This window comes from Puma concolor, chromosome D3 (genome assembly GCF_028749965.1).
Source record: "Puma concolor isolate L17-30 chromosome D3, mPumCon1.1.hap2, whole genome shotgun sequence".
NCBI classification, from domain to species: Eukaryota; Metazoa; Chordata; class Mammalia; order Carnivora; family Felidae; genus Puma; species Puma concolor.
This window is the reverse complement of record NC_141678.1, coordinates 28756871-28773263: the sequence shown is the minus strand read 5'-3', so window position 1 is coordinate 28773263 and position 16393 is coordinate 28756871. Positions and strand designations below refer to the sequence as shown.

The window sequence follows — 16393 nt, the reverse complement described above, 5'->3', positions numbered from 1 at the left end:
TCCTCCAAGTTCGCCCTCAAGTTTGCTAGCGGCCGCGTGGGGGCGGGGGCCGCGCGGAGGGGCGGCGGCGCGGCCGGAGGGTGGGGTCTGGCGCGCGGGGCGGGCGCTGCCGCCTGGCCGGCCGCGGCTGGCCCGGGATCAGGGAGCCGATGTGGAATTTCCTGCCCGGCCCGGCGCCCCTCCTGCCGCCCCCCGCCCGGCCGCGCACTCCGCTTCCGGCCGCTCTCGCTGCGGCCGCACCCGCGCCCGCCCCGCGCCTGCCCCGCGCCGCATGGAGGGCGCAGGGCCCCGGGGGGCCGGGCCGGCGCGGCGCCGGGGAGCCGGGGGGCCGCCGTCGCCGCTGCTGCCACCGCTGCTGCTGCTGCTGCTCTGGCTGCTGCCCGGCCCCGCGGCGTCCCAGGAGCTGAACCCGCGCGGCCGCAACGTGTGCCGTGCTCCCGGGTAGGAGCCCGGCCTGGCTGGGGGAGGGGGTCGAGGGGGACGCTAGGGGCCGAGGGGAGGGGGCACCCGGGACCTTCCTAAGCTAAACGCTCTAGACCTTTTCGCCGCCCTCGCCGACGCAGACTCCTCTCCAGGCCGAGCCTGGGCACCGGGCCACAACGGTGCATCCGAGGATACCCCAGACGAGAAGTCAGCCGATGGGAGAACGGAGTGCAGTAGGCGCCCCGAAGGGTGACAGACGGTGTCTGAGATTTCAGACCTTGAAAAAGGAACCCTTGGGCCGGGTTGTGAAGGCCATAGGGAGAAGTCGGGGAAGGGCATTCCAAGCAGATGGAAGAGTATGTGCAAAGTGCAAAGGCCCCGGGCACGAGTGTGGCTCGAGGCGGGAGGGAGGGTGAGGGTCGAGTGGAGATGGAGCAGCGCTCCTGAGAGGTGGGAGCCGACGCATCTTGAGGCTGGCAGGACTCGGAAGGACAGATTTGTATCTTAGAGGCAGGCGCGGGTGGGAGGAGGTTGGTGATGGAGCTCGCACTGAGGAGCCTGCGCTCAGAGTGGACCAGAAGCGGGATTCAAAAAGACAATGACGTGCACCACAGTCGGAAAGATGTGGAAATCCCGGTGGGGATTCTGGGTGCGCGGAAGGGCCGCGCAGACGGGACGCCACGAGGTGTCGGTTGGGGAAGCCAGCGTGGGACAGGCAATGGGCAGGCCCCGCGGAAAAGTGGCGGGCCGAAGATCTTGCGCGGAGGGAAAAGAGCGGAGGACAGACGCTAGGAGTGGGCGCAGAGGTCAGAGGACTTGGTCGGCCGGTCAGGGGCCACAGCGAGGTCAAGAACAACTCCGCTCTTGGGATCAAGGAGCTGGCGTATGGGGGTGCCTTGGTGCAAGTTGGGGGGCGCCGCGCGGGTGGGAAGCTGGAGAGGCGGCCTCGGGACTCCGGTCTGGGTTCCGTCGGGGGGCCCTGAGCCGCAGGGCTATGGGAGGCCGCGTCCGGGGGCTTGGCAGTCGCCGCAGACAAGGGGCTGCAAGGGGGCCGCGCGGGGTTTCCGAGCTCGGATCCCGCGGCGCACAGACCCCTCCCCACTGTGAGCCCCGCCTCCGGGGCGGGGGCCGGCCTGGCCCGCCATCTGCTTCACATCGACGCCGCCGCCGCCGCCGCCTCCCGGGCCTCCCCGGCCCCAGGAATGCAGTGGCAGTGGCGGGCGGGGCCGTGCCTGGAGAGGGGGAGGGCGCGATCGCTGAAGGCCTTGTCTCTCCGCCTCAGTCCTCCTTCCCCGATGGGGCTCCGTGCTGGGGGATCCGGTGGCAGGCTCAAGCTGTCGGGAGCCTGAGCCCTTCGCTCCATGTCCGGTTGCCTGGACGCCTCCCCATGAGGCGGCCTGTTTCAGTAGCCCAGAGCCCGGAGTTGAATTTCGGAGCCAGATGCCACCTCTCCCCACCTGTGTGGACTGGGAACAAATCGCTTAACCTCTCTGAGCCTGACTCTGACCCTGTCAAATGGGGTTAGTGGTGGTGTCCCCCTCATGGGGTGGAGAGGGGAAGACTGATTTTGTGTGGAGCTGGTTAATGGAAGGACGGCCACTCTGGGCACTGTCCACTCAGGGTCTGGGCCATCTCTTTCAATACCCTTCCAAGGCTCCCACCCGCGGTTCCTTTTCCCCAGAGGCAGGAGAACCTGAAGAGGGGAGCGGATGGGCAGCCAGTAAAATCCCATGCACCTACTGTGATTGGAGCAGCGCTACAGCGGCCAGGACAAATGTCACTGTCCTCGCAGTGGAGGAGACTTACAGAAAGTCATCTGATATTTAGCAAGTGCTGGGTAGGAAGTGTTCAGTTGGGGAGCGCTGTATTCTTTAGGGTGATCTGGGGAGACCCACGGGGAGGTGATGAGTAGTCAGAGGTTTGCAGGAGAGGAGGTGGAGCCCTGCAGTGCCTGGGGCAAGGCTCTAAGTGCAAAGGGCTTGTTGGAAGTACAGAAAAGAGGCATGGGGGCGGGGCAGAGCCTGGGAGGAGGATGGTGGAGGAGAAGTGGAGGAAGAATGAGGATGGGCAGGCCACAGTGGGTCTTTTTCTCTGAGGGACACGAGAACCCCCAGGGGCTTTACACCCAGGAGGGGTGGGATCTGACCATGTTCAGCTGCCAGGTGGCAGATGAACAGGGCTTACTTAGGCGGGTAAAAGGGAGAACCAGTTAGGAAGTCATCCAGGAGAAACCAGGGAGAGCGAGGTGGGCTCTCACAAGGCTTGGGCAGAGCAGGGAGAAGTGGCTCATCCCTTCTTAGATCCAGTTTGGAGAATAGAGCGGCATGGTTCCCTATGAATCAGGTGTGTGCTGTGAGTGGAGTCTCAGTCACCACAGAGTGGGTGCTCTGGGGTTTCAGCCTCCCCACCTGCAAGGATGGAGCTACCTGAGATGGGGAAGGCTCCTCTGGGGGGAGGCTAGGAGTTCAGTCTGGGGAGGTGGGCCCCACTAGAGAGAGGGCTCTGAGCATTTGCAGTGCCTCATCTAGATGTGACCCAGGGGAGCATCCTGAGGGAGTGGACAGAGGAGAGGTGAGGACAGAGCCAAGGAGGGGGACAGAAACCAGAGGAGGGGTGTCCACGGGGCAGGTGGAAAGCAGAGAAGTATGGGATTCCAGGTGATGGTGGGCAGAGGAGCCTCCAGGCTGGATTGGAGAGAGAATGAGGACAGACATTGGCACAGTGAGCAAGCAGTTCAGTTCTTTGAAACGGGTGCTTTGCTGTAGGTTCAAGATCACACGGTTTGAATCATGGCAGTTTTGTTTACAGCGACTGTGATCTCTAGAGGGGGCAGCCCGAAGCAAGGCGTGCTTGCTAAGGGGCCTGGCCCGACCTGCAGCCTGGCTCCTGAGGGTCTCACCAACTTACAGTTTGAGTGTGGGAACTGTCCCCTGCACCAGGCCATTTTTCTCATCTCAGTTTTGTAAGTTCTTGAGAGGGTGGGCTTGCCACCTGTCTTGTCTGCCAACCCGTCCCAGAAGGAAAAGCAGCTATCCCATAGGCTCCTCCTCATGCTCTTGCTGAATTCCCATGGGGCTCCCTCCTTGCTGGGGGTAGAGGGTGTTAGCTCTGCTGGGGTGGGACCTGGGTGCCTCCCATGCTGGGGGTGAACTTAGGTGAACTCAGGGGGCTTCCTGGAGCCTGCAAGGCATGGACTGGAGAGCAGACTACAGCCTTGGCTGAGCTCTTAGTTTGTGCTTTCTGAATACTCCAGCCAGATCCATGGGCCCCTTTCTATAAATAAGGAGTCTGAAGGTCAGAGAGGTTAAGTTCTGTGCCCAAAGTCACACAGGCATCAAATCCAGCTTAATGTGGCCCTGACACCAGACTCCTAGCCACAGAGCCATGTGGCCAGGGCAGAAAGTGGTCAGTGCTTCCAGGGCCATCACCATCCCTGCTGGCCAGCTGGCAAGGCCGCCTACACAAGGGACACCTACAGAGGCTCCCCACCCAGAAACCTGGGCTCAGAACTGGCAGAAAAGGCAGGAGGGTGATAGGCTGGCAGACCTGGCTCTCCCCTGAAGATGGGCATGTATGCATCCTGCGGCCAGGCTGGGTGGGTGGAAAAGCCTGGTGAGGGGTGCGGGAAAGCCAAGCCTGCTTTGTGTTTCTGGGTCTGGTTTCCAGTTTCATTTGTGGAAAATAAGCTGGGCCCATCCCTTGCAGGCTGGGATTTTATGATTCCTGTTCCCAAGGTTCCTCATCTTTGGACTGAGGGAGAATCAAACCGTTTGGGGGGGGGGGGTGGCATCCCAGGTGTGGCATTGTTCTCTGCTGGGGAAGGGATAGGGGGCATTTTGACGGGCACGATATGGACACCTGCAGCCTTTCCCTTCCCAGCTGGTCCCACCCACCAGGGTCTCACGCCTCCTCCTTACTGCCTCCCAACACCACATCCTGGTTCTAGATCAGACTCCTGAAGGGGCATACTCCTTTTCTCAAATAGCAATGGCTGCTCTGTGACTTCAGGATCTGGGTGAAGTTCTAGGTCTGCTGGGACCCACGAACCTGCAGCCTGAGTGTCCATTCCTTCTTCTCAGCCTCCTTTGTTCCCCAAATGTGGACACATCCCCTGTGAACCCCCACTCGCCCTCTCGAGTGGCACCTTTCACTCTGGCAGGGCCTCCAAACTTTTGTGCCCAGGGGTTTGGGAGGCTGTACTATCCTGAAATGCAACAGTTCTGTTATTTACTTCCTACTGAGCTAACGTCATGTACCTTGTAAAACCAAATAAAATTACAATAAGATGTTTAAAACACATAAGTAGATGCTCTAATATCTCCTCCCTCCATTCTAAGTCTTGCCCTGGTGCTCTGGAGCCCTCACTGTTTTGCTTTCCTTGCTGTCATGGAGGACTCCCAGGGTGTGCCCTGCCCCTCCACCAAGTGGACACCAACCCGGTATCCAGGTGTACCTGTCAGGCCCCACCAGTCCCAGCTGTCCAGGTCACAGCTAGATTCTGACACCCATCTGGCTGGACCCCCACCTCCAGTGATGTCACTTTAAGCAGGTCCTGGAGACTCAAGGACCTCTCTCACCAGCCCATTCTGGGACACCTGGGGTTCTTTTCTCAGGTCTAGTTGGAGTGGGGGTGGATCACAGAGGAGTTAGGTGGAATGGGGAGGGGAGGGAAGACCCTTTATAGAAGGGACTGAGAAGTTCTTGGAGGTTAGATCTCTTGGTGGTCTGCCCTCTGCGGCCTCCCATTGTCTGCTCCCCAGGGCTGGAGTGTGTGTCTTATTTGCTGGAAATCTGAACCTACAGCAGTACCTGGCATATGGCAAGGCCTCCATAACCACTTCCCCAGGGCAGGGTGGATGTTGCTGGGGAGCCCTAGCAAGAACAGGGGTTGGGGCTCAGGCTCAGGAGCTCTTTCTTTGCCTGCAGCTCTCAGGAGCCCACGTGCTGCACCGGCTGGAAGCAGCAGGGGGACGAGTGTGGGGTCGGTGAGTGGGGCACACTGGGGACCTGGGCAGGGGGTGGGGGCACGGAGAGGAAGAGGGGATAGTGTGGGGGCATCACACGCGGCAGCTGAGACCCGTTTTGTCCGCAGCGGTGTGCGAAGGCAACTCCACGTGTTCGGAGAATGAGGTGTGCGTGCGGCCTGGCGAGTGCCGCTGCCGCCATGGCTACTTCGGTGCCAACTGCGACACCAGTGAGCTAGGATCCGGGTGGGCGCTGGGTAGTGGGGCAGAGCCTGTGAGTGGGAGCGGTCTGATCCGGGAAAGGGATCCAGCATGGGGGGAGGGTCCCCAAAGGCGGAGGGCGGGACGCGGGTAGGTTCTGGCTGGATCTGGGCTCCCTCGAGAGCACCCTGGCCTCACACCCTTTCCGTCCGCTCCTGCAGAGTGCCCGCGCCAGTTCTGGGGCCCCGACTGCAAGGAGCTGTGTATCTGCCACCCGCATGGGCAGTGCGAGGATGTGACAGGCCAGTGTACGTGTCACGCGCGGCGCTGGGGCGCACGCTGCGAGCATGCGTGCCAGTGCCAACACGGCGTGTGCCACCCGCGGAGCGGCGCGTGTCGCTGCGAGCCTGGCTGGTGGGGCGCTCAGTGCGCCAGCGCGTGCTACTGCAGCGCCACGTCGCGCTGCGACCCGCAGACGGGCGCGTGCCTGTGCCACGCAGGCTGGTGGGGCCGCAGCTGCAACAATCAGTGCGCCTGCAACACATCGCCGTGCGAGCAACAGAGCGGCCGCTGCCAGTGCCGCGAGCGTACATTCGGCGCGCGCTGCGAGCGCTACTGCCAATGCTTTCGCGGCCGCTGCCACCCTGTGGACGGCACGTGCGCCTGCGAGCCTGGCTACCGTGGCAAGTACTGCCGGGAGCCGTGCCCTGCCGGCTTCTACGGCCTGGGCTGCCGCCGCCGGTAAGCTCGGGCCCCTGGCTGGGGAGGGGAGGGGAGGAGGGGGGCGGAGCGCCGAAGGGGACCGGGGTGAGGTGGCTCTGGGCCCCGCCTAGCCTCCCGCCCCTTCCCCAGATGCGGCCAGTGCAAGGGCCAGCAGCCTTGCACGGTGGCCGAGGGCCGCTGCCTGACATGCGAGCCAGGCTGGAACGGCACCAAGTGTGACCAGCCATGCGCCACCGGCTTCTACGGCGAGGGCTGCGGCCACCGCTGCCCGCCGTGCCGCGACGGGCATGCCTGCAACCACGTCACCGGCAAGTGCACGCGCTGCAACGCGGGCTGGATCGGCGACCGGTGAGCAAGCAGCCCATGCCCGAACGTATCCCAGGCACGCAGCCCCAGCCCCGCCAATCCCCGAATGCTCTCCGCGGAGCGCACTATGGGCTTTCGGTTTGTTTGCTTCCGTTTCCACTGACTCCCTCTCCCCGCGTTCCGAGGTGCGAGACCAAGTGCAGCAATGGCACTTACGGCGAGGACTGTGCATTCGTGTGCGCCGATTGCGGCAGCGGCCACTGCGACTTCCAGTCGGGGCGTTGCCTGTGCAGCCCCGGAGTCCATGGGCCCCAGTGAGTGCCCAGGGACCCAAAGGGGGTTAGGGGATATGTACTCCTCACAGGGCTCCAGCTACACCCCAGGTGCTGCTATGGTGACCGACTAAATGAGACCCGACTAGACTAGGCCCTTCAGCCTAGATCCGCTTACGGCAGCTAGGGAGTCCTGTCAGACTCTTTGGGGCCATTTCCTGCTCTGGTGTGCAGCCGGTGCTCAGAGAAGGGGTTGGCAACCAGTTCGGCCTGTGGTCAGTGGGCTCCTGAGGACTGCACGACTGAGGTGACCCCAAGCTGGTGCAGACAGAGCAGAGACCTCCACTTATAGCCAAGGGCCTGGTCTGGCAGCCCCTTTTCTCACCCACCCAAGAGTCAGCCCCAGAAGTGGACACTGAGTCTGGATGACCACAGGCCCTGTCTCCCAGACCCCATCCCGCTGGTTGTGCAACGTATCATTTCCAAAACATTGATCGTTCAGTGTGTGCCTGGCGGTGGTGGTGGGCGTCAAACCCCAGAGAATAGAGCTAGAGAACCTGGCTCTGGAACCCGGGCTGGCTCGCGGCAGGGGCGAGGGCAGGTGGCATCACGGGGTGGGGGGGGGGGGCTGCTGTGGCCCTCCCTGATCCCGTGTCCCCGTAGCTGTAACCTGACGTGTCCGCCTGGGCTCCATGGCGTGGACTGCGCCCAGGCCTGCAGTTGCCACGAGGACTCGTGCGACCCGGTCACTGGTGCCTGCCGCCTGGGTGAGTGGTCGAGGGGGACATCGTATTGAGGGGGACGCAAGGAGTACCGGCACCCACGCTGACCCCGGTGCCCTCCCATACAGAGACCAACCAGCGCAAGGGCGTGATGGGCGCGGGCGCGTTGCTTGCCCTGCTCCTCGGCCTGCTGCTCTCGCTGCTCGGCTGCTGCTGCGCCTGCCGCGGCAAGGACCCGGCGCGCCGGTGAGGCCCGACGTCGTCCCGCTGTCTCGGGTTCAGGCCGAACTCTCAGTGGCACTGCGCGCCCTTCCCTAGGCCGCTCCAGGCCCCTGCTCCGCCCGGGGGTGTGGCACTGCCTATCTTTAGCTCAGGCCCCGCCCTTCCTGTGTCTGGGCTCCAGCAGAGATCAAACTGTCCCATCCAGGCCCCGCCCCACCCCTTTACTCAGGCCCCGCCCCCGCAGGGAGCTCACGCTCGGGAGGAAAAAGGCGCCGCAGCGACTGTGCGGGCGCTTCAGCCGCATCAGCATGAAGCTGCCCCGGATCCCGCTCCGCAGGCAGAAGCTGCCGAAGGTTGTAGGTAAGGATATCCGCACGGGGTCTCTGGGGGAACACTTCCCGATGCAGGAGGCTGTTGGGAAATGGGTGTGAAGGAGTCGGTGTAGGAAATGCGGGCCTTGAGTGTTGGTGTGGATGGGCTGGGGAGGGATGGAAAGAGGGTCTCCTGAGGTAGGCGAGCCCGGGGAGGAAGGACGGAGTCCTTGGTGTGCAGGCAAATGTGGGAGGTTTGGGCCCTGTCTGGGTGAGTGATGGTGATTGCATCTGGAGTGTGTGGACATGCCGGTGGGCAGAACCCCTACAATCTGTAGCAGTGCACTAGAAGTCTTGGTGGGTAGCTGCAGGTGAACGGGGGTTGGGGCAGGGGAAACTTGTGCATGGAAATGCCCTGTCAGAGGGAGCACTCCTCGCTCCCCCCCCCCCCCCCCCCGCCCCCTGCCCACCTAGATCCCCTGCAGTGCTCTGGGTCCTTCCTGGAAAGTGGGCAGGCTGGTCTCCCGACTCTCAACCCTAAGTCAGGACTCCACGTACAGACTCTCTCCGTCTGCACTGACACACCAGGAGTGGACTCCCTTTTTGCTATTTGTTTCTGAAGATGAAGGGAGATAAAGATGGAGACAGCTGAGAAAACCCCTTGGCCCACTCAGCAGAGTGCGATCTGTGGACACAGGTGTGGGGCTGGACCCCACATCTCAACTGTGAAAGGCAGATAGGCCAGCTGGCCTCTGAGATTCCCCCACTTGTTGGGGCTAGGCCCCGGGGGTTCAGTCTGCTGAAATGGGCTGAGCCAAAGGGTGGTCTCACCACTGCACATTTGAGCTGGGAAAAAACCCAAAAAACCAAAAAACCTCATGTCTTTCTGGGTCCTACAGGGCAGGGTCCAAACATGGCTTGGAGGCCCTGATGGCCTGTCCCAGCCAGGTGTTCTCTCCAGCCCTCTCTTTCCAATGCTTCAGCCCATCCTTGTTCAGCTCCCTAGCAGCACACACCAACCCTGCACCTTTGACTACGTTGTTTCCCCTTATTTCTTTTTAGTAGTTCACCTCTACCCATTCTCCCATCTTGTTTTGGTCTAGTGTCACTCTGCCTGGTGAATTGCCTGCTCCACCCACAGTCTTAGGATAGGACTGTTCTTGGTTACTCTGTCATTTGTTGCAGGAGGGCTAGTGAGGGCACAGGCTGGAACAGGGCAGGGCCCCTGGCAGCTGTGCCTCCCTCCTTCCCCAGTGGCCCACCACGACCTGGATAACACACTCAACTGCAGCTTCCTGGAGCCACCCTCAGGGCTGGAGCAGCCCTCTCCATCATGGTCCTCCCGGGCCTCCTTCTCTTCCTTTGACACCACTGATGAAGGCCCTGTGTACTGTGTACCCCATGAAGGTGAGCACTGCCCTGCTTGGGCCTCCCTCCAGCCCAGTGAAATGTTTCAGCTGAAAAGGTTTCTGTGCTCTGAGGGACGGGCAGCACGGGAGGAAGGGTGTGGTGATACTCCTAGCTAGGGGTTGGACACAGAGCTGAGGCTGCAGAATGGGGTTCTGTGCTGCTCAGCGCTGGACTGGGGTAGGGTCTGGGGAGGTGGGTGGGCTCTTCTGTCTCTAGCACAGCCCAGATTCACTTCTTTGGGAGACCGTTCATAGAGAAGGTTCTGGGCCTAGGTAGAAGATGGCAGAGGAGATAGGAGCAGGGGTCTATGGGATATGGGGGCACACTTTTGCCTGAAGCTTTGGCCCACAAACACCTGGAAGGAGCTTGACTAGCTGTGGCCTTGGCCTCTCTCCTTTCCTATCCCCCTGGGTGACCTTGAGCAGGCAACTAACCTCTCTGAGCCTTAGAAGCCTTATCTCTTTATGAGGAATAATGAATCACCTAGCAGGTGTTCCAGAATCATATCTGATGATCCGACTTCCCCTCCCACTCAGGTTTGGGGATGTGGTGGGAAGGGATGCAAGGCCAGGCCCAGGTTGGGGCTTCAGCCTCAGGAACGTGCCCTTCATCCCCCAGGACCAGGCTTCACACCCTGGGTCTCAGAACGAAATTTGTGGTTGGTGCTATGATTTCGCCAGGCATGTCTGGATACCAGGGCGACTGAGCATCAGCTGGGGTGGGGAAGAGGAGGAAAGGCAGGGTTTTGCTTGAAGGCTGGATGGCCCAGCTCTCTGTGGAGGCCGTGACTGCCAGCTCTTCTTCCCTTGTCAGAGACCGCAACGGACAGCAGGGACGCGGAGCCCCCCACAGCCCCTTCGGAGGCACTGGCGTCATCCCCCGCTCTGGTGACCACGCTGGCTTCCGCAGAGGAGGCGACGCCCCTCCCCCCGTCCTCTGACAGCGAGCGGTCGGCATCGAGCGTGGAGGGGCCCGGCGGGGCGCTGTATGCGCGCGTGGCCCGGCGCGAGGCCCGGCCGGCCCGGGCCCGGGGCGAGGCTGGAGGCCTGTCGCTTTCGCCATCTCCCGAGCGCAGGAAGCCGCCTCCACCCGACCCTGCCACCAAGCCCAAGGTGTCCTGGATCCACGGAAAGCACGGCGCCGCTGCCGGTGCGCCTTCTCCGCCACTCTCGGGACCCGAGGCTGCGCCCAGCCCCACCAAGAGGAAACGGACGCCCAGCGACACGTCGGCGCGGCCGGATGAGCCCAGCAGCCCCCGGGCCCGTGACCCGACGCCTCGGCCCCCGGGGCTGGCGGAGGAGGGGCCTGCCCTCGCCTCCCCCTCGCCGCCTAGGGCTCGGGCGCGGGGCCGCGGCCCTGGCCTCTCAGAGCCCACGGACGCTGGCGGTCCCCCGCGCGGAGCGCCCGAGGTCGCCTCCATGCTGGCCGCGGAGCTGCGCGACAAGACTCGCAGCCTGGGCCGCGCCGAAGGGGCTACGGTCGCGCAGGGTCCCCGAGAGAAGCCGGCGCCGCCGCAGAAGGCCAAGCGATCGGTGCTGCCTGCCTCGCCTGCCCGCGCGTCCCCCGCGCCGGAGGCCCCGGGGCCCGAGAAGGCGGCAGCCGGCGCGCCCGCGCCAGACACCCCCAGGAAGAAGACCCCCATCCAGAAGCCGCCGCGCAAGAAGAGCCGGGAAGCGGCGGGCGACCCGGGCAGGGCGGGAGCGCCCACCCTGTAGCAGGCGGCAGCCCGGCCGTGCCCGCAGATTCCCCAGGCTTAGAAGCGCTGCTTGCCACCCCGCGTAATGCGCCAGCCCGGCGCGCCCCGCGGCGGCCGGGGCACGGCGGCCTCCCGGGGCTTCGTACCGGAGCAGCCAGGCGGGAGGCTGGGTCTCATTGGCTCAGGCTCCAGCGGCGGCTCCTGGATTGGAGCACTGCTCTCGGGCGGGAAGGTCCCATTCCATTGGTCGAGGCCTGACAGGGGCTTAGCTGGCGATTTCCTTCCCATTGGCCGAGGGCTCCGACCAGTCAGGGTCTCAAAGGTCGAAGACAGGAGGGTTCGGCCTGGAGATCACCTCTTACGCGCCCAGAGTGCACTCGGCCGGGGCTACCTTCTCATTGGTCGAGGCCAGAAGCATTTCTGTCTCGACTGCCTCATTGGCCAAGGCCTGGCGCCTCTGGCTGGAGGGCTTTTTCCTTGATCGTAGCCGAGGGCTACTTCCCTGGCCAGGCCTCAGGGCATCTGTCTGGAGCCTGGGGAGGAGAGCTGGTCTCTGCTCCCCAAAGGGCTCAGCGTCCCCGGGGCCCGGCCTGGCCCCCCACTTCCCCTTCCTGCGCCCCCAGCCTCCCTAGCCCCGGCCCCTCAGCTGTCGAGCTGGTTTTGATGGCCTCCCACCACCCCACATGCCGCGGGAATCCGAAGGGCAACTCCAGTAGCCCGAGGAGATGTATTTATAGGCCCCCGGCAGGGCTGCTCCCACCCCATCCGGGTGCCCCAGGATGGGCTCCTCCCGGCAGGGGCTTGGCCAAAGCTTTCTTAATAAAGTGCCTTTTTTTTCTCCTGTGCTTTGCCTGCTTCCTATCTAACCTTCCTCCTGCATGGTTCCTTCCTCAGAGAATTTGTGTGACCTTTTCTAGCCTGCACTCATCCACAAGACTCCTCTACCTAAGCAGAACGTGGAAGCCCAGGTGTGGCTCTCCAGGGGCTAAGCTGGATGTGGGTTGTGTCCATCCGCCCATCATTTCTTTATCAAGTTCATTGGGCACCCACCTTGGGCCACTCCATTCTCAACTAGCAGCCTGGGAGTCCCTTGGCTACAGGGAGCTTGTACGTGGGGCTGACCTGTGCTGCTCCCAGTGGCCAGTGCTGTTACACTTGGGGGCACCGAGCTGTTTGGTGTGGCTGGTACAGGTCAGAGGCTGGGGCCAGGGGCAGTGGGCCACAGGCACAGCTCCAGCAGGGCCTCACCAGGCACAAACAAGATGGTCTGGCCCTGCACAGAGCCCTGCTGTCTGCCTCAATGGGCTCCTTGTCCTCAGCCGGAAACTCTCACCCTCCCGCCCTCCCCACCAGGCTGAGGGAGGTGGGGGAGAGGGAAGGGAGTGTGCCTGGCCCAGAGCCCTGGCTGGCCTCGCAGGCAGTCCCTGCTCTGGCCTGGCCTTTTATCTGTGAGCATTTGCCGCCCCCCCCCCCCCCCCCCCCGCAATGTCTTCACTGCTTCTGGCCCTCAGGCAGGCCTCCCAAGTGACTTTCCTTGGCCACAGACCCCTTACCTTTCTATGGCACCCACTGGCCTCTGTCCATCTTGGCTCCTCCCATCCCCCTGCCTGTGCCCAGCAGGTCTCTTTTCATCGTGATGCCCAGCTCTTTTGATCAGGAGATTCTGCCAAGATTCTCCAATCTTCTCCCCAACCCCACCCTGCAGCTCCCAGTGTGGCATGAGGTCTGACCAATGCTGGCAGCTCAGAGATCTCACCTGGCAAGTCTCCTGCCCTCTGGCCAGATACCACATTGAGGTCAACTTTAGTGACCCATATGGGGGCTCAGCCACCTGAGTGGAGATGGCCTCATGCCACAGGCGGGACATCTGATGTGGTTTGCATGGACATAGTCCCAGCATTCGGCCTGGTCGGGCAGCACGTGGAATGCAGGCTTCCCTCTGGCCAGCCAGGCACCCTCCCAGCCATGGCCCTGTGGCTGGCCGCCTCTGATATATTCGGGCACCGGGCCATGCTGGCTGCTGGGGTTGAGAACACAGGCTTAAAGTTGGCCAGGAAGGGCAGATGCCCAGCTGGGCCCAGCAAGGGTAGGATAATGACAGGATGGTGGGGGAGGGCAGCGCAGCAGTTCAGGCTACAGTCTTGCCCTGCACCCCTCCCCCCACACAGCGAGACCCACATTGCCACTCCCTGATCCCCAAACCTTACCAGCTCTCCCTCTCCCTGCAGTCTGAGTCAGCATGGTGTGGGGCAACCAGAGTGGTCACATAGACCCGGCTTTCCTGGGGCCCCTCCTCTCTCTGCCCTGGGAACCCTCCAGGTGTCCAAGACCCTGACCTTCAGGAGCCCCTTTGTGTGAACGCCTCACAGAGCAGGGGCACCTCCCGTACTTCCAGCAGCCAGCCTCTGCTGCCTGCCCCCACTCTGGGCGGGATGCTGTGGCCTGGAGGCCGGGCAGGAACCAGGCCAAGAAAGCCCCCCAGGATGATCCGGGTAGCTGCCCCGGGAGGGAGCTGCCAAGGCCCCTCAGCCACCCCCTGCCTGACACCCTCTTCCTCCCCACCCCCTCGGGCCTGCGGCAGTGCCAGCTTCCAGGGAAGGCGCCACAGAAGGGAACCGCGGCGGCTGGAACCTCTGTTGCCATGGGAATGGGGACCACAGGACCCACATCTGGTAGCGATTGAGGAGGAAAAATTATGAGTCGTGGAAAACGCAAATATTTTTTGTAGCACAGAGCACAAAGGAGCGGGAGGAATGTGGGTCTGGAAAAGGCCTGAGCCAGGCTGGGTTTCAAACGGGGACGCAGCTCACATCACAGACAGAGGTCCACACGCACGCACCGCTACACACGCAGAAACACGGAGACAACCATCCTACGATACACGTACTGCCACGCACATCACACACAGCTCCACACACACTTCACACAGAGCTACCCCCGTGTACACTGCCACACACACAGACACAGACACACAAAGACAGTCATCTGGAACAACACACACTCCGCCAGACACACGGAAACGCTGAGACAGACGCACACACTGTAACATACGATCACAGACAACCAGACCCGAAGACGCATTCGTGTGCCAGTACCCACACACGCACTCTAGCTGACAGAGAAAGACACTGTCTCTCCAAGACGAACATACACCTCGACACACACCGAAACACGGACGGGGAAACATACGCAGCAAAACTGCACACACATCCCGAAAGAGCCCCAGAAACACTGGAAGAGACACACGCGCTGCAACAAACATACGTGCACAGCTAACACACAGGGCGACGGGGAAGAACACTCAGCCTGGAAGTCACACCCCCAAAACCCAGCCACCTCACAGAAGCCGAAAGAGACTGTTCCACAGTATACACCACTACACACGGGAACACTGGGACAGATACTCCCTGGGACCCGCGTGCACGTCACGGGCCACAGAGACACCACGAGACAGATGCAACCCTGCAACACAAAAACACACACCACCCGTTACGGAAGCCTCAAGACAGACCCATACCCTACAACACACAGACCGCCAGGCCCACGGAAGCCCCGAGAAACCCTCCTTCTGCCGTCACACACAACCTCTACCAGAGACGCCCACATGGACACACGCTAAGACACAAACACACACGCCACGGTACGGACGGAAACACGGCGGCACAAACTGCAACACACACACATTCCATCAGACCCACAGAAACCATGAGACACGCGCCTTCTAAACACACACACAGCACTTGACACGGGCACACACAGACAGACGCTCCGAGAAACACACACACCCTGCAGTGAACAGAAATAGGAACAGATAGCCTGTAACAGCTGCACATAGCCCACCAGGCCCAACTAAACGCTGAGGCAGTGCCTCACGCTAACACGCACGCACGTGCACATGCAAACACACTCCCCTAGAAACACAGATATGATCCCTGCTCGTGCCCTGCAAACACACAAGCATACCACCAGACCCACGGAGCATCCAGACCGGCTGACAAAATGTATTTGAGCCTGTGCTCCAGACAAGCGCTGGCCGGTTGAGAAATCCTACCCTTCTGTGCTCCAAGAAGTGGCTGGCTCCAAAGGATCACTTTGCCCTCATGCATGCAAGACCCTCCCACTCTTCCTCATGACTCCTGGTCTACCTGCCTCTAGAAAAACCCAAGCCCTGTCCTTTCCGTGTGGACATTCCTCATCAGCAAACTTTCTTGTCGCTGCAACGTGAGTGAAATCGTCTCCCTGTCTGATGCATTCCCCACCCCCCCCACGGCTCTGGTGCCCTGACTCAGTGGATCGGACCTGATCTTAGGATCCCTGTCCACTCTCTCTAGGTAATGACGCCTCTCAGAACCCTCGGGTGCCACTCCTGACTAGCAGCCTGGGCCCCACAGGGACTCCCACTCTGGTCCTGGGCTCTCTGGGCTCCTGTCCATTGGAAGCATGCTGTAAGAATTTGATTTTGATTCTTTTTGAGGACTTCATCGATTTTTGGTGCCAGATTCTTTTGGTTTCATGGTCTGACCAGTTGCTCTTGTTTCTGTTAGGCTTTCCCCTTTGTCTATTTGCTTTGAGCTTAACTCAATTAAGAGTTTGTACCCTCTGAGGGGCACGTGGGTAGCTCTCTCGGTTAAGCTTCGCTTAACTTCGGCTCAGGTCATGATCTCAAGGTTTGTGAGTTCGAGCCCTGCCTCGGGCTCTGTGCTGACAGCTTGGAGCCTGGAGCTCGCTTCAGATTCTGTGTCTCCCCGTCTCTCAGCCCCTCCCCTGCTCATGCTCTCTCTCTGTCTCTCAATAATGAATAAATGTTAAAAAAATGTTTTTAGGGGCGCCTGGGTGGCGCAGTCGGTTAAGCGTCTGACTTCAGCCAGGTCATGATCTCGCGGTCCGTGGGTTCGAGCCCTGCGTCGGGCTCTGGGCTGATGGCTCAGAGCCTGGAGCCTGTTTCCGATTCTGTGTCTCCCTCTCTCTCTGCCCCTCCCCCGTTCATGCTCTGTCTCTCTCTGTCCCAAAAATAAATAAACGTTGAAAAAAAAATTTAAAAAAAAATAAAAAATAAAAAATAAAAAAAAATAAAAAATAAATGTTTTTATAGAGTTTGTACCCTCTGGGAAGATGGTTTAGAGATGTGGCCAATAATAGATGG

The 16393-nt window shown here is 61.4% G+C and overlaps 1 protein-coding gene across 4 annotated transcripts; it reads left to right on the top strand.

Moving 5' to 3' along the window:
- The first annotated feature begins 126 nt into the window (after positions 1-126).
- On the top strand, positions 127-12093 carry SCARF2 (scavenger receptor class F member 2). 4 transcript variants are annotated; one of them, XM_086682289.1, is made up of 11 exons: positions 127-441; positions 5350-5408; positions 5516-5617; positions 5810-6329; positions 6441-6659; positions 6803-6931; positions 7553-7656; positions 7740-7857; positions 8078-8193; positions 9330-9551; positions 10368-12093. In XM_086682289.1, the coding sequence occupies exons 1-11, from the start codon at positions 272-274 to the stop codon at positions 11267-11269; spliced, it is 2661 nt and encodes an 886-aa protein (XP_086538415.1). In that variant the 5' UTR covers positions 127-271; the 3' UTR covers positions 11270-12093. The 4 variants fall into 4 exon arrangements, with proteins under 4 accessions (XP_086538415.1, XP_086538414.1, XP_086538416.1 ...); XM_086682288.1 differs by having other exon boundaries at positions 8063-8193; XM_086682290.1 differs by having other exon boundaries at positions 128-441; positions 8063-8193; positions 9399-9551.
- The last annotated feature ends 4300 nt before the right edge of the window (positions 12094-16393 follow it).

What these genes read in the sequence shown, in the direction of transcription:
- SCARF2 (XM_086682288.1), top strand. Translation starts at nt 272, where the DNA reads ATGGAGGGCGCAGGGCCCCGGGGGGCCGGGCCGGCGCGGCGCCGGGGA. An exon ending in GGCCTGGGCTGCCGCCGCCG is followed by an intron (nt 6,330 to 6,440) that starts GTAAGCTCGGGC and finishes CCCCTTCCCCAG; the next exon opens with ATGCGGCCAGTGCAAGGGCC. An exon ending in CACTGGTGCCTGCCGCCTGG is followed by an intron (nt 7,657 to 7,739) that starts GTGAGTGGTCGA and finishes CCTCCCATACAG; the next exon opens with AGACCAACCAGCGCAAGGGC.